This window comes from Erythrolamprus reginae, chromosome 3, assembly GCF_031021105.1.
Source record: "Erythrolamprus reginae isolate rEryReg1 chromosome 3, rEryReg1.hap1, whole genome shotgun sequence".
Classification (NCBI taxonomy): Eukaryota; Metazoa; Chordata; class Lepidosauria; order Squamata; family Dipsadidae; genus Erythrolamprus; species Erythrolamprus reginae.
Window position 1 is genome coordinate 38,999,135 of NC_091952.1, and position 23,224 is coordinate 39,022,358.

Genomic DNA, 23,224 nt, shown 5'->3' on the forward strand with positions numbered 1-23,224 from the left:
TTCTAGTTAGTTAATCACTTGTAGGCCAAAATTTCTTTTGCTATCTTTTCGGTAACTTCCCTTCTTCAGCCATTTCTGTTTCTTTTCATGTCAGCATAAAGGCAGGTGAGTTCCAGGACAATATGAGTGGGCTGACAGTATGACAATGCAGGTAATTTCCCCTACATGCCTACGGTACCTAATGCATGTTACAGTCCTAACATCCACCACCATGAAATTATAAATAACAGGGTATAGAGTAATAAATATTTTGTCAAGAAAAAAAGTCTCCAAAAAGGAGGAAAGAAAGTGAAACTTAACCATATGTTATTAAAGCAAAATTTGAATAATTAACTGCGTATTAATTTACACAATTCAATGCAATTTTGCTGTCGTGAATGAAATCTGTAAGTTTTAGAATATACCTAATTACTGTAGGCTGGAGTCTTCCACATATGTGAAATGGCTATTCTCCTGTCGAGCAGGGAAGAAAGAAAAGAAAAGATAGAAGGAAAAAGGAAGAATGAAAAACAATCCTAAAAGTATACATTTATACATATGTTCTTAAAAGTGAAGTCCTTTTAAACTGAAAGAGACATTCTTAGGTAAAGAATTTGTAGAATCTCCCTGTGTGTTCTCACTTAAGCATCGGGGAAATCAACTCCCAAAGGATAAAAAAGGCATATTCTTTGGTTTATGCATGCTAATTTAATGGGACAAATCTCACTTAACAAATGCCTCACTTAGCAATGTAAATTTTGGGCTCAATTGTGGTCGTACTTTGAGGATTACTTGTACTACCACCACATCAAATGGGTAGATATACACAGACATTAGACAGTACTGTAAGAATTAGATGTTCAGCAAAGTGATGGCACAAGGGGAAAAAAACTGTTCCTGTGTCTAATTGTTTTGCATGCAATGGCCTATAACACTGTTTTAAGGGAAGGAGTTGAACAGTTTACATCCAGGATGTGATGGGTCTGCAGATAACTTCATCCCTCTCTCTGACCTACGCAATATGGAAGTCTATAGAAGGCAGGCTGGTTGCAATTTGCTGACTAAATAGCAAGGGGGCATTAGAAGTATAAGCATTGACTCAATATGGTTTTGACAGATGGAAAGGAATGTCAATTTCTGAAAGTAGCTCAAGATATACATATACAGTGGTACCTCTACCTACAAACGCCTCTACTTACGAACTTTTGTGGATAAGAACCGGGTGATCAAGATTTTTTTGCCTCTTCTCAAGAATTATTTCCCACTTACAAACTCAAGCCTCTGAAACTAACTGGAAAAGGCAAGGAAAAGCCTCTGTGGGGCCTCCCTAGGAATCTCCTGGGAGGAAACAGGGCCGGAAAGGTGGGGAGAAACCTCTGTGGGTCCTCTCTAGGAATCTCCTGGGAGGAAACGGCCAGAAAAGGTGGGGAGAAGCCTCCATGGGTCCTCTCTAGGAATCTCCTGGGAGGAAACGGGGCCTCCACCCTCCCTGTGGTTTCCCCAATTGCACACATTATTTGCTTTTACATTGATTCCTATGGGAAAAATTGCTTGTTACAAACATTTCTACTTAAGAACCTGGTCACCGAACGAATTAAGTTTGTAAGTAGAGGTACCACTGTATCACCGACAAGTGTCTCATATGATTCTCAATTTTAAATCCAATACCTGAATTTAGAACTGAACCTCTCTGTCTTTAAAATACTGTATATCATTGCAGTGGTTAGCTTTTAAAAGAAATGAGTGATTCACCTTTCCCACACCTTCTTGCCTATTAAATAGCTTATTTCCTTTGCATTTGTTGGGAGGACTAGAATTTGATTTCCATCTTTATATTCAATCGCATATTTGAAAATAAATTCTCTGGGTATTAGCTAAAGACTAACAGATCACAAAATATTGATATCTATGGAGATTGTCAGTCATCCAGGTCATGGTTATCCCAAAGGTCTCCCCCACCCCAAAGGCATTTTATTTGTTTTTCCATGAAGAACTGAATAGGTTTCTTGAATGAGAAGTAAAATGTCTTCGAGAAAAAAACAAAGCCCAGTTGCCTTTTGAAAAAGCACATTTGAGTCAGTTCACTGATAATGCAAATTTGAAAGATAAAATCTCATTCTTTAGCATCAATAAACACACTAAGTACTTTATTTCCTCAATGAACAGGAAAGGATATGATCTGTCTATAATTCATTATAATGTTAAGATATAATTTTATCTATTAATGGCATGGGGGAAATATTATTTTCCCTTGAAGTTTGAGAACTGGTATCACTGTGTAAATTCAAAGTGATTGTGAGTGTGGGTGTGAAACCTATTATTTTCTGCTACATCTTACCACTTCATCGTCACAATCATCCTGCACAAGGCCTTCCTCCTCCTCCTCTTCCTCGTCCTCCTCTTCCTCCTCTTCTTCTTCCCCATTTAATGGCTCTTCTGTGTTCACGTCTGCTTCCGATGCTGTGTCTTCCTGAGAAATTTCACTTTTGTTTCCATCTGCCTTTTTTCTAACTTCTGCAAAAAAAAAAGTCAAATAGTAAAATACTGATGTGATTTGAAAACCCTGTTTCATTGGCAGCTTTATTTGGTTTATCTCAGGATATCTAAATAATCAAGAACCCAAGCTGGAAACGAATTGAATTTCACCAACTGTCCCTGTATGTTGCCACATTGGGAGCATCATGAAAAATTTAAATGGCACCTGGATTCAAATGTTTGGAACATCTTATCAGAAAGAAATAAAAAAATATGAATGGAATATTTCCTGGAGAAATATCTGCAATGAGTCCAAATAGAGGCTATGATCATATCTTCCCAAGGTTGCCAGAAGAAATACCACACCATTTCTTTCCCTATCATTCAGTAGGTGCTCATTGCAAATTATAACCTGAGATTAATATTCCAGGTTTAAAGAAAAGCAGTCTCACAAATAATCCTTGGCTTTTTTTGCATGGCTTGGTTAACATTATTAACAAATCTAGTTAGTTTAATTGTGACTTAATATTTATGTGAACCCAGCCATTTGATTTGTTTATGATTCAATACATTATTATTAACTAATAATGTTAACTAAAAAAACCAAGTTAACTTTGGTGAATGCAGTCCATGAATTAAATCTGAGCATAGTTTGGGAAGCAATACAAATAATCAATTGGGGGTTTAGGCTGGATGAAGGAATGAAAAACAGAATGATTCTATTCTTTTTATTTTGTTAAATTTACTACTGCATATAGCAGGGAACAGGCAGAAAAAAACCAACAAGGTGGCTTACTGTCATTTAGATATATGAAATAGAGCAAGGATGGAAAACCTCTTAGGCTTCCAGATACAACTAGATTGTGGCTCCCTTCATCTGATTAAGATTGATGGAAATTGGAATCCAAGCTCTGGAGGACTGTAGCCCATGAATAGGGAAATGGTGTCCTTCAGAGGTTTTGGACTATGCAATCTGCTGAGCTACAGATTCCTATCAGTACCTGTGTCCTTTACTAGTGCAGCTAACTAATGAAAATATATTCTCAAGGACAAAAAATCAGCAGGGGAACCTCAGAATATTTTTATATTCAGATGGGAAGCCTGATAGTTTTTTGAAATCACAGGTTTTCCAAGGGCTATTTGGTCTTATTTTGCTATTACGATCTTTATAACATAGATGCGAGTGAAATATGTCCATACTTTAGATTGCCTAGGAACAGTCACTTATATTTAATAATATGGATGCAGTTTTACCCAATATGGTGCCTACAGACAGATTGGATTATAACTCCATTAGTCATCATCCACTTTGGCCCTTGCTGGCTGGAGGTGATAGGTGCTGTAGTTGAGGATGGATGGAAAAAAACCCCTGTACTAGCTCCTAGGAATGTAACAAGGGCATCAAAGAGCTGGATTGTAATTGCAAAAAGTACCAAAGGTCCTTTGTCCTGACCAAAGGAAGGTCACTCAGTACTAGGAACCTGACATTCACTTTCTGCACTTGAACTCCTACTGTGTCTTCTTGATATTGAGGGGACATTTGCAATCAGCCCACTAACCTGTAGGTGCTTTCTGTTGTTCAGCAATCTGCTCCAATCTGCCCAAGAGAGCATCAATGTTGGACTTGATCTGCGTCAGCTCAGTTTTAATTGTTTGCAGTTCACTGCATTTCACTTGGAAGACAAAAGTTGGAAGAAAGCCTTATTCTTTTGTCTGGTACGAATGAGCAATTTGCTTGAGCAGAGATTTAATTATACTTCACATATACCTTTTAGTTGCAGGTCCTGCTTGGCGTCCATCACAATAAGGGCTTATTGGGTTCAGTATAGGACAGGGTCTCGTTTGCCTTTCATAGCTGAGGAGAAGACAGGAGAATTTTGGCAGGTACCATTTCTCCCATCAGAGTGCACCATCAATGGGAACAAACTACCAAAACCTAAATGCTAGTGCACAGCTACTTAAGGGTTTGGAAGCCCTGTGCTATATTGACTCTGGCAAGATGGTGATATTTTAGGTATCAAAGAATTCCTTTATTAATGCTTTGGAACAACCTCCTGCCACACTCTCCCAACAATGTACAAATTGCAACTCTGAGTCAATAAAAAAACCCAATAGAGGAATCTTTCACTCATTCCTTGAACTTTGTACAAAGAGCTCTCCTTAATTTATAATTTACATAACTACTTAGAAGTTGACAAAATGATCCTTACAGGTAAACAAGCACAAATATATGCGTCACATTGAACAGGCCACGGAGCTACGATACTCCTTTACGATTTAGGATTTAAGATTCTGCATTACATTATTTCCTCATTTTTTGGGCCATCATGTCAAGTGGATTTTGAGCAGATGCAGATTGTCTTAAATTCCACCCCTCCCTTTTTGTCCTCTTGGATTCTTTTTAACAAAAATATTTCTTTTTTGCAAAACTGTATTTCCGGAAACCACTGCTACCTCCTCCTTGTTGGCCCAAATCAGCCTTTTTGGGGCAAATGCCTGCATAAATTACCTCTTGCTATAAGGTAAATGATCCCCTCAGATTGCATCCAGTCTGACATTTACTTCCCAACCTTCAATTTCCTATAGCAGTGATTTTCAACCTTCTTTGAGTCGCGGCACATTTTTTACATTTACGAAACCCTGGGGCACATTGAGCGAAGCAGGGGGTCTAAAAAAAGTTTGGACAAATTTTTTTTTCTCTCTCTCTTCCCTTCGCTCTATTTCTCTCTCCCTCTTTCTCTCCCTTCCTTCCTCTATCTTTCTTCATCCCTCTTTCTTTCTCTTCCATCCTTCCTCTCTTTTTTGCTCTCTTTCTCTCTCCCTCCCTACCTCCCTCTATGTCTTTCTCTTTCTCCCCTTCCCTCCTTCTCTTTCTCTCTCTCTATTGATTTCTTTATCTATTGTTCTCTCTCTCTTTCTCTCTCTCTTGCTTTCTTTCTCTTGTTCTCTTTCTCTCTATCTTGTTTTCTTTCTCTCTCGCTCGCTCTTTCTCTCTTTTGTTTTTCTCTCTCTCTCTCTTGCTTTCTTTCTCTTTCTTTCTCTCTCTCTCTGAGCTTCGCGGCACACTTGACCATGTCTCGCAGCACACTGGTTGAAAAACACTGTCCTATAGTTTTCACTCAGTCTTCCATGTTGGCAAAGCTGAGTATACTATTTTCACTGGAATGTTTTACTTTCTTAAGAAAGGAGGAAGGGTGTATTTTCCTATTTTTATTTCCAAAAACTCTGGTGCATGAATGATGCATTATAGTTCACAAGAAGTTAATTAGATGAAGGATTGGTTCAATACTAGAACAGAGGTGATAATTTGAACATCACTTGTTTTTTGTAAAAAGCTCAGCCAAGGGCATGTATTCTTTCCTCCAGCCATTTAGTCTTTTGTTATTCAGTGACAGTTTGAATTCAGATGTTTCTGGTTGTAGTTACCAAACAATTGTATCTCATTGGCAACCAGTTTTTGTGGTAAAAAGCACTGACAGAACATTAGCTGAACTATCTTGCTACAGAGACCAAGCTGTATTTCAAATATTTTGTCTTACCAGGTACGTGGCTTGGTATACATTTTTCCTTTCTTCTGTGATGAGTATCCTGTATGTTTATTTTTAATGCTCCATTTATTCCTTATTATCATTGTTTATAATATATTTTGATTGTATTTTTATAACTATTCCCTTGGGGGCAGAAAAGTGTGATATTAATAAATAAAAAAGCAACCATTCTCCTCTTTATATATATATATTCATTTTAATTCACAGGCATGGAGAGATCATCAGCTCCTTCTACCCTTGCCTATCTTGATCAAATAACCAGGTTGCCATGGTCTCCATGATAAAGGGAGATAATGTATGCCTCATTGAGTATGAAATACTGTATATTCCAACCTGCTTAAAGAAACAGTTTTAGCATCTTTTATTTTTTTAAAAAAGCTTTTCCTTGACCTGGAAGGTCTCTTAATTATGAACCACTCTCAAATCTTCCATTTGTAAGGTGATTAAGAAAGTGCTACTGTCACAGCTTCAGATGCCTGTAGATGAAAATAACTATTTGGACCCATTTCATTTGGGTCTTTGTCTGGAAAATGGTACTAAAGATATTGGCTGTAACATGCTTTTGAAGATGTCCTGTAATGGATTGTGAGAATAACCTTGAGGAACAGCATGAAGTGCCACAACCCAGGCAACAATCCCATAAAGAGAACCTCAAGGCCAAAGCAGGATCTTCTGCTTGTCTAGAAAGAGAGCATTAAGAGTTGCATGATACCAGCCTTTTGTGTTAGACCAGACTTGAACATCATAGTCATGAATACTGAAAGTATTTTTATTACAGGATTACAGAAAAAGAACCTTGCAACTCTGAATGTGCCTCCACACTCCCTACTTTTACCAGAAAGAGAACTAGGGAAGATCAAGTCAGATGTTTTCTCAAATTATCTTCTCTGACATTGCCTTCACTGTGGCTGTTCCTCCTCTTTGTCAAGTTTATTCTTACAGTTCTTGGCATGCCCACGCTCCAGAAATGTAGCTGTCTAGTTCATAGGAGAGGGCCTTCTTTTCTGTGGTTTCCAAATGGTGGAAAACTCTTCCCATGCTGATATTTTCCAAAGCACCAGAAGGCCAGCCAAGGGCTAACGGATGGAAGCTGACCAAAGGGAGATTCAACCTGGAAATAAGAAGGAACTTTCTGACAGTGAGAGTGATCAACCAGTGCAGGGGTAGGCAAAGTTGGCTCTTCTATGACATGTGGACTTCAACTCCCAGAATTCCTGAGCTAGCATGATTGGCTCGGGAGTTCTGGGAGTTGAAGGCCCTAAATCATAGAAGAGCCAACTTTGCCTACCCCTGAACCAGTGGAATGGCTTGCCTATGGAGGTTGTGAGAGCTCCAATATTTGAGACTTTCAAAGGGAGACTGGACTGCCATTTGTCTGAAATGATGTAGGGACTCCTGCTGAAAAGGAGGGTTGGACTAGATGATCTACAAGGTCCCTTCCAACTCTAATAATAATCTAATCTGATCTGATCCGATCCGATCCGATCTAATCCAATCCAATCCAATCTAATGTGTTCACTGCACCTTCCCAATGTTTAGAGAAATGTCAACAATGCATTTTCTACCAACCTTTGAATAATAATTGATTTAATGATACCAATATTAATTCTAGTTTTAATTGTGTTGCTTTTACTCTCATGTTTGTGTTTTATTGCTACCCTGCAGTAAAATGGGTGGCCAATATATTAAATAAATAAATAATTGTCATAAGCAGCTTGAGTCAAGGTAATCATTGGCTTAGGACTATACAGTAATAGAGACCCCCCCCATTATAGTTGTAAATCATGATGATTGTAAAACAGGTCAATCATGTGACAGACCCAATTTCACAACTTGTTTGGCTATGGTGGTTAATTGAATGCCATGTTCATAAGCTAGATGCTGCAGTCATTAAGCAAACCAATGGTTCACTACAAGTGCATTTTGCCGAAAAATGGAAGTAAGTGTACGTGGGTTTTTTGGACAAAACTGTCATAAAACATGGTCATGCAATGGTGGAAGGCTGCACATATTCATAAATATGTCCTTGTTGAGTGCCCAAAATTCAATGACTGGGAGGGGTGTGTGAACACCAGAACTTTGAAACTGAGTCTTCCCTAGCCCCAACATAAGGTCCATCCTTATCACCTCGAGGTTCAACTACTGCAATGCTCTCTACATGGGGCTACCTTCAAAGAACATTCGGAAACTGCGAATTCTGCAGAATGCAGCCGCACAAGTGGTCATGGGCCTGCCCATGTTTCTGCAACACTCCACAGACTGCATTGGCTGCCGATTGGTTTCCAGACAAAATTCAAAGTTTTGGAAATGACCTATAAAGCCCTACAGGGCATTGGGCACTGCCTTCTCCCGTATGAGTCCCAGCGAACGGTTAGGTCCCACAGAGTCGGTATTCTCCAAGTCCTGTCAACTGGACAATGTCGCTTGGCCTAGGGGAAGAGCCTTCTTTGTGGGGACTCCAGCCCTCTGGAATCAGCTCTCTCCAGTGATTTGCACTGTCCCCATCCTCCTCGCCTTCTGAGACTCATCTATGCCACCAGGCTTGGGGCCATTAGATTCTAGCCCCCTAGCTGATGAATGTATTTTGAGTTAGCTGCTTGAATAGGAATTAGTGTTTTTTATGGTTTTGGTTTTTAGACTATTAAGTTAAATTAATTGGATTTAGGATGCTATATAGCCACCCCAAATCCTTGGACAGGGGCGGCATACAAATCTAACAAATTATTATTATGAAATATTATTATATTATTATATATGTTGTAAGTCACTTGTTGTGAGCCGCCCTGAGTCTGCGGAGAGGGGCGGCATACAAATCCAAATCTAAATAATAAAATAAGTCCTCAAAGAGGGGTGGCATAAAATTCAAACAAACAAACAAACAAACAAACAAACAAACAAACAAACAAACAAACAAACAAACTCATTCAAATGTTTACCTGTATATTGCAGCTACTGCAATAAATTTAAGAATAAAATACAACCAATGTTTCACAATACATAAAACACTTATCAGTAATTATGTTTGCTACGTATGTCTGCCCTTGTGTGTTTTGTTTCAAAGGCAACTCTGAATCCATTCTAAACATTACCTCTGGACAGTAGCATGAAACTTACATTTTAATTTGTTGGAGCTGTTCACAAGAGCAGCAGATCGGGCAAAGAGCTTGACCGGGATAGTTGCTTTGACACGTCGTACTAAAGGGATGGTGACTCGTGGTCGCTTCACAGGGACCATCCTGGGTATGGGAGAGATTCTTCCTCGATACTCAAAGAGTCTACAGAGAAACAGAAGAAAGGCTTTCCTTTAAGCGATTCCAGCCACGTACATTAGCAAATATTTCTGATCAAGAAATGAAAACCATTGATGCCCTCTAGATGGCGCTAAGACTTCATCCATTCCAGACATCCGTTCTTGCCTGAGCAGTAAAAACCCATCAGAGATTACAGCTGATCATTAAACTACTGAGGAGACACATTGTTCAACCATTATCCTGCAAGTTAATGCTGACAACTCTCAGAGAAGTTATTTAATACAAGTTGCTTTAACAGCAATATTGTTACTGTTAATTCATTTTTAAAAATACTTCAAGGTTTCATATTTGAGAATTCCTTAGGCAGATCTCCACGATATTAGAAAAAGATCATCCAAGGCAATTATTTTGCTATCGTATCTTAGCACCCCCCCACCTCCCTTGGTGCCTACTCATTCCTTAAAACCAGTAGTGGGCTCTGCCAGTACGGCTAATTGTGTGCAGCTCCGCGGTATTGGTGCACGTGTGTGGGATTGAGCGCAATTTTGCTTCCTGAGAAAAATCTCACATGGGGAAGCAAAAAAACCTCACCGAAACACATGCACACCTGTATCCCTGTACGAGATTTTGCTACTTGCAAAGGTGTGGAAAGCAAACCTGCGCTTGATCCCGCACTCACGCACCAGAGCCGCGGATCTGCGCACCATTAGCCGTACCGGCAGAGCCACCATTGCTTCAAACAGTACACACATTTTTTTCCCTAAGATGCAGCCAATAATATTTATACTAAACTAGTAGAATTCTTTTCAGGTGGGGAGAGGGAGGAGGACATCTAACTTCTTAGCCTCATAGTGTATTAATTAATATAATACTGTATAAGAAATACTAATGATCTGATGGTCATTTTGAATAATCCTTTCTTAGTGAGCATCTAGAAACCAAGAGGCACATACATGCCGAGTTTCAAGATTGTAGGCTTTACAGTTCTGGAGATTTCATGATGAGTGAGTGTTATTTGGCTTATATATATGTATGTATGTGTGTGTATACACACACACATATATATTACACTCTTGGAAGAAAAAGAAAACAATTGCTTAAACAATTGTGTATGAATCCTTCTCAGCCCTAGTTACCAAGGACTTTTAACAGAGCTAAAGAGGTTGAGGTGATGAGAAGTGAAAGACCTATTGAAAACCATGTCTCACTTTGGTAGAGAGCAAACACCTGAAATCAGACTGTACTAAAAATATATATAGATCTGGACTTTGAAGCTGAACTTTAAATGCATCAAGTGCTCTTCTCAGATTCAACAGAGATTGATTTAGTAACCTCCGGGGAATTTTGTAGTTCCACCTTTATGCGCCATCTGCTACTAGTTCAAAAGTTTTCGCTTTTTGTTCAAGTTAAAAATAAACACAACCGTCCATAGTTGCATTTTTAAAAGTTAAAATAAAATTATTTTTATATACCTCATGACTGCTCAACCTCCCCTTTTAGTGCTGCCAGCTAGGTACTTCTATTTTGATTTAGTAAAAAAAATAAAAAATAAATGTTAATCTTTTGGAGACAAACTGTATCGTACAAACCCTCAGACATCTTGGTTTTTCTTAGAAATGGAAGGGAAGAAATGAGACAGCCTCTGGGTTTATTCAGTTGAAGTCAATTCTCTAGACCAGTGTTTCCCAACCTTGGCAACTTGAAGATATCTGGACTTCAACTCCCAGAATTCCCCAGCCAGCATTTGCTGGCTGGGGAATTCTGGGAGTTGAAGTCCAAATATCTTCAGGTTGCCAAGGTTGGGAAACACTGCTCTAGATAGCAAGAGAACTGTCTGCATTGGACACTGAGCATGTTTGATGCTTTTAGAATGGGGCTACTGAGTGGCTAGTCAAGTGACAGTGGTAAAATGACAAGCCTGCTAGATCTGGGCTGCAAAAAGATAGACATCTCCTTCATGACAGCAAAATGATTTTTTTTTTTGGGTAACCCTTCTGGGGTTTTGCCGCTCCAATAATTTCAATCCTAAAGTACTCTGGCAGATAACATAGTTGGCTGGAACCCCGGTGGAGGAGGTCTCCTACAGCATTTCTTACAGGGCAGGTTGTTTTTGGGAAATTCTGCTGCACGAATCCCAGCGACCAGTTAGGTCCCACAGAGTGGATCTTCTCCGGGTCCCGTCAACTAAAGAATGTCACTTGGCGGGACCCAGGGGAAGAGCCTTCTCTGTGGTGGCCCTGACCCTCTGGAACCAACTTCCCCCAAAGATTAGAATTGCCCCCACCCTCCTTGCCTTTCGTAAGCTGCTTAAAACCAACCTTTGCCATCAGACATGGGGGAATTGAGACCCTCTTCCCACTAGGCCTTTACAATTCTATGCATGGTATGTATGTATGTATGTTTGGTTTTTTTTATATTAATGGGCTTTTAATTATGTCTAACATCAGACTACTATTGTACACTGATTTATTGTTGCTGTTAGCCGCCCCGAGTCTCCGGAGAAGGGCGGCATACAAATCCAATAAATAAATAAAATAAATAAATGCAAATAACCAGTGGACAGTAAATGAAGTAGTCCAGGATTCCCCATGGACATCCATATAATGTTAGCCTCACAGAGGAGTAGTCCCCTTAACAGAAAACTTGTAATATATAGTATTTCTTTAACACAATAGCTGTACAAAGTGAAGAAATTCAAGGCATGTGTTTCAGTCTTTGGAACATCTGGAACGTCTGACTCATAATTTGTTAGAGGGATGGAATCCTTACCATGAAAACACACAGGGGGCCATTATATTTCTATCACAGATTCCAAACCAAGAGCTAGTAAAGTTTATTACCACCATGGTGTTATCTTTTCAAACTGGAAAAGAAAAAGGTTTGGAGGTGCTCTGCCCTGGCATAAAAGTAAGTAAGCCAAAATACCCCCAAATATATGTTTGTAATATTTCACTAATTTAACTTTCTCTAGCGGGTTACACTTTTATTTTGACAAAATTGTATCAAAATTGTACAAATTTGCAATTTGTATTTTCACATAGCAGAACCCTAAATTGATTGACAAGATCAAGGCTATCCTGCAATGGGACTGTAAGTAAACCGTATTAAACTCACTGGAACTTAATTCTGAACAGATAAAATTAAAATAAAGCTTTTACTTTTAAAAATGTAGGTTTTGAAGTTTATATTTTCACTTTTAGTTTTGAACAATTACAGGTAGCCCTCAGCTTACAACTGTAATAGAGTCTGCCAATCATGGTTTGTATGTCTCAATGGTTGTAAATCGGGTCACCCATATGATTAACCCAATTTTATACCTTCCTTGCAGCAATTGTCAAACGATAACTTTGACAATAAGTGAACCAATGGTTTGCTATTTTTATTCATTTGCCTCTCACCTTTATTATTTTTGCAAATAAGTCAAGGTGGTGAATGCATAATTTCATCCTCCTAGTTTCCCCACAATAACTATCACTGGCCCACCTTCTAGTCTGGTGCCTTAACACTAGAGTAGACCAAACTGGCTATAGGAGAATTTTGCCAAAAACTGGAAGTAAATGCCAATTTTCATAAAATACAGTCATGTGACTATGGAATGCTGCAAACAGCCATAAATGTGGGATAGTTGCTCAATCAGAACTTTGGAGCCAGATCATTAAGTAGGGAGGCGTGTCATAACTTTGAATGTCAGTAAGCGACTGGTCGTAAGTCAGACTACCTGTGTCCAAGTTTTCAGTTGTTTAAAAAAGTCTTTACATACATAGAGCCAAGAGCAACATATTTAGAAAAGTGAAGCAGCCATTCAAATAAAACCACGGCAGGGTGGAAAATACAAGCAATTCAAATTTGCTTTGCACAAGCATTATGAAAGTGTTCCCTCTATTTAAAATAAAAGTAAAAAGCAAACAATGTGACAGAAGCACCCTTCTTCTTTTATTTGCTCACCTGTCATAGAAGTCATCTCTGTAGTAATCATAGTCAAAGTCATAGCCACTGCTTTCAAAAATGAAACAAAGAAGAACAGGATTAGTACTATGCTTCACCAATTACTTTTTTTGAAACGTCTGTCAAGTAGCAGAATTCAGTCTCATAGATCTGGAAGGAAACCAGGAGTTCTGGATAATATATATCCAGACAAGTAAAACTATATCACAAAGAACTCAGATTTATTGTTGTGTTTGTTTTAGGAGACAACAAGGCATTTGGCAGCATCTGCAGAACAGTGATGGATTGCTAGCCATCTAATCTGGTTCTATGAACCAGTACATGCGCAGAAGCATTGCATGTGTGCACGCACACATACACTAACTGGTTTCAATGGGATTTAGAACCTATCATTGCTGCAGAAAATCATGCAATAAAAAACAAACAAATAATGGGTTTTCATGATGGCACAGGTTCTTATCGATGTTACAATGATATGCAGAATCTCAACTGGTAAGACATCATCTGGCTCACATACAGTACAAAACATACCAATTGTACAAATATATACAATCTGCACATTTTTCACTCTGTGTGATAGGTGAACCAAGCTCATAATGCTTATTCACAATTCATGGATTTATGTGTGAGCTGAATTATTGTTTGGTTACTAAAAGATAAATGGGTAGCAGATGGGAGTTCTGATCTAGCCAAAAAATGGTAAATTGGGATATTACTGGTCCCTTCTTAAAATTGTACCCAATTAGATTGACCCAGACTCAAAAGAGCTACAAAATCTCTTGGACAATAGATGTTTATATCTTCCTATAAGTGTTAGAAACGCGTACATGTTAAACATCCAATAATTGAAAGGAGCTGTGTTTCACAAGGTAGCATAGAGAGCACTTGCCTATTAAGATGTCAAGAATCCAACACCACTAAAATGGTTAAAACAATAAGAGTTGGAAAGATGTGGCAAGAGAGCATCCAAAACACAACTCCCACACCTGTTTCAAGGTTGCTGTTTTATATAGCCAACGGTGCCCCGCTGAGGCTATAGAGAGCCATTGAAGGGGAGGCAGGCAGCGCAGGTGCCTGAAATTTTTCTAAGCAGCTTGCTCTTCCACTGTTGTGTGTTTGTATATTTTACCAAGAGCACCTGTCAAGAATTGGTTCAGATGCTATAACTACTGTGTCAGCGCCAGTGGGTGACTTAATAGCCCATGATTCCCCCCTCTTCCAAGAGCGATATGTTATACACAGCAATGAAAGTATATTATGGCAACTCTTCGTAGAAGAAATCTTTGAACAGAAATCCATCTGGCAAATCATAGAAATTGAAAGCCCTGACATTTCCTAGTAAAAAGAAGGGTGGTTAGCAACACAGTTGTTGGAAAGGTCAGCTTAAAAGTGAAAATTTTAATTTTGGCTGGACACCTTTGACTTGGTGACACAAACATGACATTTCAAGACAAGAAAGCCCGAGAGAGACTTAAAGCTCAGTATCTCCATCAAAGCAGTCACTCTATAGTTTATGAGGGTGCAGAGATTGCATAAGATTAGGTTGAATGAAAAAGGACTCAGTTGGTGACTTGAGTGCATTGGGTTTGCATGTTTGCCGATGACTCTAAAGTGTGCAATAGGGTTGATATTCCTGGAAGGGTCTGTAATATGGTAAATGATTTAGCTTTACTAGATAAATGGTCAAAGCAATGGAAACTGCAGTTTAATGTTTCCAAATGTAAAATAATGCACTTGGGGAAAAGGAATCCTCAATCTGAGTATTGCATTGGCAGTTCTGTGTTAGCAAAAATTTCAGAAGAGAAGGATTTAGGGGTAGTGATTTCTGACAGTCTCAAAATGGGTGAGCAGTGTGGTCGGGCGGTAGTAAAAGCAAGTAGGATGCTTGGCTGCATAGCTAGAGGTATAACAAGCAGGAAGAGGGAGATTGTGATCCCCTTATATAGAGCGCTGGTGAGACCACATTTGGAATGCTGTGTTCAATTCTGGAGACCTCACCTACAAAAAGATATTGACAAAATTGAACGGGTCCAAAGACGGGCTACAAGAATGATGGAAGGTCTTAAGCATAAAACGTATCAGGAAAGACTTAATTAACTCAATCTGTATAGTCTGGAGGACAGAAGGAAAAGGGGGGACATGATTGAAACATTTAAATATGTTAAATGGTTAAATAAGGTTCAGGAGGGAAGTGTTTTTAATAGGAAAGTGAACACAAGAACAGGGGACACAATCTGAAGTTCGTTGGGGGAATGATCAAAGGCAACATGAGAAAATATTATTTTACTGAAAGAGTAGTGGATGCTTGGAACAAACTTCCAGCAGACGTGGTTGGTAAATCCACAGTAACTAAATTTAAACATGCCTGGGATAAACATATATCCATTGTAAGATAAAATACAGGAAATAGTATAAGGGCAGACTAGATGGACCAATGAGGTCTTTTTCTGCCATCAGTCTTCTATGTTTCTATGTTTCTATAATGTGGTTTGTTTGGTTTTGCCTTTGGGTATTGAGCAAATCCAGTCAACTCTTATTTCTCCTATAAATCATAGATAAACTGGACCAATCATTAATTTGTTACCAATGGGTGACTATTGCAATAAAATAAGATAGTCTCACAATTATATCCTGACCACCTCAGATGGAAGAAATAACAATATATTATTGGTAGCTAGACATAATTGCCCTTAAATTCTATTTCAGTTGATTCTGGCAGCAAATTTTTGGGATCTGCAAATGCAGGGGAAATTCATATTTATACCACCTGTTCATTTATTTTTTCAACCAAGAGCTTTGAGTAAGAATGCTGATTTTATTCTGAATGTATCGCAAGTCCCATCCTGCAATTTCTTTTTGTTCTTTTCAGTTCAGTATTGACTGCACTGAACTGCAGGAGTTTCTAACATTTCATATAGGTATTGAGCTAGAGCAGTGTTTCTCAACCTTAGCATCTTGAAGATATTTGGACTTCAACTCCCAGAATTCCCCAGCCAGCGAATGCTGGCTGGGGAATTCTGGGAGTTGAAGTCCAGATATCTTCAAGTTTCCAAGGTTGCGAAACACTGAGCTAGAGCTTGCCCTATGTTCTATGTGTTCTGCACACACTGTTTATTTTCATTCCTATTTCTTTTAGTTTTTATGAATTTTACATGCTATAAAAGGAGATTGTATATATTTTGAAGATCTGATGTTTATTAATTTGTGACAAACATGTGCAGCCTGTTTATTTAAATGTACAATTTGCATTACTTACTTACTTATTTACTTACTTACTTACTTACTTACTTACTTACTTACTTACTTATTTATTTGAACAAGTATAGGATTGTAGTTTATATAAGCATAACATAAGTAGTAAGTAATGATAAAAGAAGGCAATAGGACAGTAGGACAGGGATGGTAGACACAATGGTGCACTTATGCACGCCACTTACAAACCTCTTAGAAAAGGGGAGAAGTCAACTGTAGACAATCTGAGGTTAAAGATTTTGGGGACATTTTGCCCTGAAGTAATTTACTTCAATCTGTGGTTAGAATATGAAGAGGAAAAAATGATTTAGCCTTGTTCTTGCAGCCTTATTTTTATTATGAAAAAAGCTGTCTCCCCAGAGCCCCAAATTGGGACCTATTCAAAGAAGCAATGTACCTATCATAGACTGTTAAAAATAATAGTGCACAATCTCCCTTGGATTGAGCTCAGTTACTGATAGTTTCATGGACAACTATATACAAGTGATTTGCCACAGGATTTTTCCAGGAAGCTGTTTTGATTTTCTTTGTCTCGCCTACAGCTGACCAATCCAGGTATGAACTAAATTTGATCCTGCTTAACTATTCTGAGATCAACCCCTTCCAACTAAATGCTATAAACTGGCATATATTCTACAAATTTCATTCTATATTCTAATCAAATATAATGAACAGAAACTGAAAAAACTGATCAAATGATATACAAAGTCACATCTGTGTTAGCTATAATACCCAACTTTTATTATATACAAATAATATCTATAGGTTGTTGTGTACCTGCATTCTCTCTCTCTCTCCTCTCTCTCTCACACACACAATTATTGGTCTAGGTCAGGGGTAGACAAAGTTGGCTCTTCTATGACTTCTGGACTTCAATTCCTGAGCCAATCATGCTAACTCAGGAATTCTGGGTGTTGAAGTCCACATATCATAGAAGAACCAACTTTGCCTACCCCTGGCCTAGGTCACATAACATGCTTAGCAGGGTCAGTTAAAGATATAGCAACTACATTTGCATAAAATGCTAACTGCTTTACTGTTAACATTTAATCTTTTTTTTTACTCTGATGTGGTGTCTTGTGTGAACATTACCCTCTTTTTACATTGGTTGCTATACAGAATGGCTAAGTTTATTAATAAAACTAAACCAGAACATTACCTAACAATAATGAAAAAATCATACTGATTTAATTCAGTAACCCCAGCTTCACTGTTTTGGTGTTCACACAGCTTCTGTATTATAAAAAAGTCAAGGAAAGAAACAGGGCACATTGAAAAATCCTGATCAAGCCAAGCCACTTCTCTAACATGCCAAGTCCAAGTGTCAGAATCTTCACAGATAACATTCATATACATGGAGACATAATGTAATATAACATCCATATGTTTCAACTCTGAAAGCTTCAACAATATTGATTGTGTGTATATATATCCTTTTTTGCAGCAATGCTAAGTGTTAGGATCTAGATCCTTCCTAAAATTAATAACATTGTACTAGTCATATAACATAGAATGGCTCATGGGTTCAATTCCTGAGATGAGGCTTCAAACAAGCCAGAGGTATAACAAGCAGGAAGAGGGAGACTATGATCCCGCAATATAGAATGCTGGTGAGACCACATTTGGAATACAGTGTTCAGTTCTGGAGACCTCACCTACAAAAAGATATTGACAAAATTGAACGGGTCCAAAGACGGGCTACAGGAATGGTGGAAGGTCTTAAGCATAAAACGTACCAGGAAAGACTTAATGAACTCAATCTGTATAGTCTGGAGGACAGAAGGAAAAGGGGGGACATGATCGAAACATTTAAATATATTAAAGGGTTAAATAAGGTCCAGGAGGGAAGTGTTTTTAATAGGACAGTGAACACAAGAACAAGGGGACACAATCTGAAGTTAGTTGGGGGAAAGATCAAAAGCAACATGAGAAAATATTATTTTACTGAAAGAGTAGTAGATCCTTGGAACAAACTTCCAGCAGACGTGGTAGATAAATCCACAGTAACTGAATTTAAACATGCCTGGGATAAACATATATCCATACTAAGATAAAATACAGAAAATAGTATAAGGGCAGACTAGATGGACCATGAGGTCTTTTTCTGCCGTCAGTCTTCTATGTTTCTATGTAACTATAAAATAAGACCTGGCTACTAAAGCATTACAAGTCTCAATAAGGATAAAAACTATCATGTATTCTTCTTTTGGTCTATGTAACCCCCCCCCCCCACCAGATAATATTTTCAAGAAGAAGATATTCTTTCCTTCAAGTTGCTCATTTAAACCATTGGGAAATATCAGAGTGAGTTAAAGCCCTCACAGATTGCTATGGGTATACAGGTCTAAAGATCATCTGTTAAGGAGACCAAAGTGTCTTGCAGGCTATACATTGCTTGTTTGCTATTCTTATTGTTCAAATTCCTTTCCAGACAAGTCAGATGTTATTTTATCATTGTTATAATAAAGATAATCATGCCCAAAAATATCCTGTATTATATTTCCAGGGACTGCTATGCCATATTTGTTCAGCTGTTCTTTCTCCATGCTATTAGTTTATTTTAAGGCTTTGTGCAAGTTTGCACGCAAACTTCAACATAGACTCAACATTTTCTTTCCAAGTAAAACTCTCCTTCCAAGTGGAATTTCAGGGCAGCCATCTAACCTCTGCTTGGATGTTCAAAAGAAGCTCTGTTTGAGTGTTGCAGATGCCAGGGCAAAATTCAAGGCAGAAAAACAAATGGACAATTTTGTTCAAGACTTTGAATCAGATTATTTTAACAATGTGGACTGTCTCAAGGGAGGACAGAGTACTTTACACAGCCTAATTTATCTACTGTCTATTTACTTCAGTCCATCTGTAGGGCTACAGGTCTTTTTCATCTCAGCTAGCGAACTTTGCATTTCTTTCCAAAGTTAAGGTCAGCTTTTAGAAGCTGCCACCCTACTGAGATTATAAGCAGGAGAGTATTAGAAACATAGAAGATTGATGGCAGCAAAAGACCTCATGGTCCATCTAGTCTGCCTTTATACTATTTCCTGTATTTTATCTTAGGATCGATATATGTTTTTTTCCCCAGGCATGTTTAAATTCAGTTACTGTGGATTTACCAACCACATCTGCTGGAAGTTTGTTCCAAGCATCTACTACTCTTTCAGAAAAATAATATTTTCTCACGTTGCTTCTCATCTTTCCCCCAACTAACCTCAGATTGTGCCTCCTTGTTCTTGTGTTCATTTTCCTATTGAAAACACTTCCCTCCTGAATCTTATTTAACCCTTTAACATATTTAAATGTTTCGATCATGTCTCCCCTTTCCCTTCTGTCCTCCAGCCTATACAAATTGTGTTCATGAAGTCCTTCCTGATAGGTTTTATGATTAAGACCTTCCACCATTTTGTAGCCCATCTTTGGACCTGTTCAATTTTATCAATATCTTTTTGTAGGTGAGGTCTCCAGAACTGAACACAGTATTCCAAATGTGGTCTCACCAGCGCTCTATACCAGTGTTTCCCAACCTTGGCAACTTGAAGATATCTTGACTTCAACTCCCAGAATTTCCCAGCCAGCATTCGCTGGCTGGGGAATTCTGGGAGTTGAAGTCCAAACATCTTCAAGTTGCCATGGTTGGGAAACACTGCTCTATACAGCGGGATCACAATCTCCCTCTTCCTGCTTGTTATACCTCTAGCTATGCAGCCAAGCACATTACTAAAGGAAAGAAGATCTAAGTCTTGAGATAGCCACAAATAATTAAAGTCTATATTTTTCAATAGTTGAAATCAGCAAGAAATACCCCCGCCCCTTTTTTTCTAAGATTCCTAGCTAACTGTGGGTCTCTTTGTTGCTGATACTTGTTGGGAATAAACATCTCCTTTCTTGTTAACTATGTACCATTTGACAAATGAGATAGAATAATGTTTGCTTCCTCTTTTTTTGCTGACAGAGTTCCTCTTAGCTATATTCCTATAATTGCTTTCTGGTTACTCCTACTCTGAGAGTGTATCAAAAAGTGAAGCAGGGGCATCAGAGAAATCAATTTCCTTCTAGAGCCTCACAGAATGACATGAGAAATAGTACAAGTGCAGCTCCTTGAAACAGGGTTGGTCAATTTGCTTAACAAGTTATATCCAAATATATCAGCCAAGTTACTGTGTAGCTAAAAATGTTCAGCTGGTTCAAGAATCCTGCAGGTCCTCCCCACCACATTAATTATGTGCCATCAAACTGGTGTTGACTCTTATCATCAATACCTTTATGGATACAGAGCCGGGGTGGCGCAGCAGGTAGAGTGCTGTACTGAAGGCCACTGAAGCTGACTGTAGATCTGAAGGTCAGCGGTTCAAATCTCATCACCGACTCAAGGTTGACTCAGCCTTCCATCCTTCCGAGGTGGGTGAAATGAGGACCCGGATTGTGGGGGCAATATGCTGGCTCTGTTAAAAAGTGCTATTGCTAACATGTTGCAAGCCGCCCTGAGTCTAAGGAGAAGGGCGGCATAAAAATCGAATAAATAAATAAATAAATAAATAAATAAATAAATAAATAAATAAATAAATTTACTTGCACTCAAAGGACTGGGAATAGCTTAACAACTTCATCTGTTATCCTCACTCAATGGTCTAACACTTCAGAGAATTTCCATACAAGTCTTATGAGTTCATAACATCTTGGATATTTCAAATAAGAGACTGGGGCAAATCAGTGTGGTCAAAATATCTCTAAGAATATTGGTCTTTTTTCTGTGGTTTGTGCCTCACTGGCTGGATTCATACAACATACCAGACAAGCTAAAATGGATTGGATACCGAGACCTTAAACAGGTTGGCAGGAAGCTGTATCCATAAAGGTATTGATGCTAAGAGTCAACACCAGTTTGATGGCACATAATTAATGTGGTGGGGAGGAGCTGCAGGATTCTTGAACCAGCCCAACATTTTTAGCTATACAGTAACTTGGTTGATATATTCGGATACAACTTGTTAAGCAAACTTTGAAATCGAGTTGTGTTAGCCTGGGCTTAGTGTTTTTGGCAGTATGAAAATCCAGTCAAACTATATAAGCGACAGAGGAAAAGAATGGGAAATGAGTGATGGAAAAGTGGAGTCTGAGTACATATTTATTTAAAACACAGAGAGAAATGGTGAATAGAAGAGAGAATTGATCTTTGATGTTGCCTAAATGGGGAAGGGAAGGGAGGAGAAAGATAGAGAAGATCTACCTGCTGTTACTGGTATAATAATAGCAATAACACATAGAATAGAATAGAATAATAGAATTCTTTATTGTCCAAGTATGATTGGACACACAAGGAATTTGTCTTTGGTGCATATGCTCTCAATGTACATAAAAAAAAAGACACATTTGTCAAGAATCATGAGGTACAAGACTTAATGATTGTCATGGGGGTCAAATAAGCAATGAAGAAACAATCAATATTAATAAAAATCTTAAGGATACAAGCAACAAGTTACAGTCATACAGTCATAAGTGGGAGGAAATGGTTGATAGGAATGATGAGAAAAAACTAGTAGTAATAGTAGTGGAGACTTAGTAAATAGTTTGACAGTGTTGAGGGAATTATTTGTTTAGTAGAGTGATGGCGTTCAGGAAAAAATCTGTTCTTGTGTCTAGTTGTATTGGTGTGCAGTGCTCTGAAGTGACGTTTTGAGGGTAGGAGTTGAAACAGTTTATGTCCTGGATGCGAGGGGTCTGTAAATATTTTCACAGCCGCCTTAGACTTATATACAGCTTCCAGTGTTTTACAGCCCTCTGTAAGTGGTTTACAGAGAGTAAGCATATTGCCCCCAACATTAGATTTGTCACTATGTACTGTTTTTGCCATTGTTGTGAGCCGCCCCGAGTCTGCGGAGAGGGGCGGCATATAAATCCAATTAATCTAATCTAATCTAATCTAATCTAATCTAATCTAATCTAATCTAATCTAATCTAATCTAATCTAATCTAATCTAATCTAATCTAATCTAATCTAATCTAATCTAATCTAATCTAATCTAATCTAATCTAATCTAATCTAATCTAATCTAATCTAATCTAATCTAATCTAATCTAATCTAATCTAATCTAATCTAATCTAATCTAATCTAATCTAATCTAATCTAATCTAATCTAATCTAATCTAATCCAATCCAATCCAATCCAATCCAATCCAATCCAATCCAATCCAATCCAATCCAATCTAATCTAATCTAATCTAAGTCCTCATTTTACCCACTTTGGTAGGATGGAAAGCTGAGTCCACCTTGAGCCTGTGAGACATGAACTGCCAAACTGCTGGCAGCCGGTGATCAGCAGAAGTAGCCTGTAGTGCTACATTCTAACCATTGCACCACCTCACTATAATCTCTAACTCTTGTTACCTATTGAGACAGGAATTATCACCATGTAGCCTTAGAGCTGCAGGCCACCTTTAGGCTAATGCTCTGTGAACTCAGATTAATCACAAAGCTCCTACATGGGAAATCAGATTAGAACCCTTCTCTCTTCTGTGGCAGCCTGCTCCTTAGAAGAACTGGAGAAGGAGAAGAAGAAGAAGAAGAAGAAGAAGGAGGAGGAGGAGGAGGAGGAGGAGGAGGAGAAGAAGAAGAAGAAGAAGAAGAAGAAGAAGAAGAAGAAGAAGAAGAAGAAGAAGAAGAAGAAGAAGAAGAGATGCCTGAGAAATAAGCAGCGTCCTCACCCACTACCATCTGTTTTTCTTAGATGCTGTTTCTTAGCTGGCTGTCAATAGATCCTCCTGGGACAAATGCAATCCTC

The 23,224-nt window shown here is 38.4% G+C and overlaps 1 protein-coding gene across 1 annotated transcript in view; it reads right to left on the bottom strand.

Annotated features, from left to right (window-relative positions):
• Positions 1-402: 402 nt before the first annotated feature.
• The window catches only part of RALY (RALY heterogeneous nuclear ribonucleoprotein), a 230,888-nt gene continuing 208,066 nt past the window's right edge, over positions 403-23,224 (bottom strand). The window contains exons 5-9 of the mRNA XM_070744867.1: positions 13,199-13,249; positions 9,117-9,277; positions 4,014-4,127; positions 2,318-2,493; positions 403-453 (exon numbers count right to left, since the gene is read on the bottom strand). Coding sequence (XP_070600968.1) covers positions 409-453; positions 2,318-2,493; positions 4,014-4,127; positions 9,117-9,277; positions 13,199-13,249 — 547 coding nt within the window. The 3' untranslated portion in view covers positions 403-408. The remainder of the gene's footprint in view (positions 454-2,317; positions 2,494-4,013; positions 4,128-9,116; positions 9,278-13,198; positions 13,250-23,224) is intronic.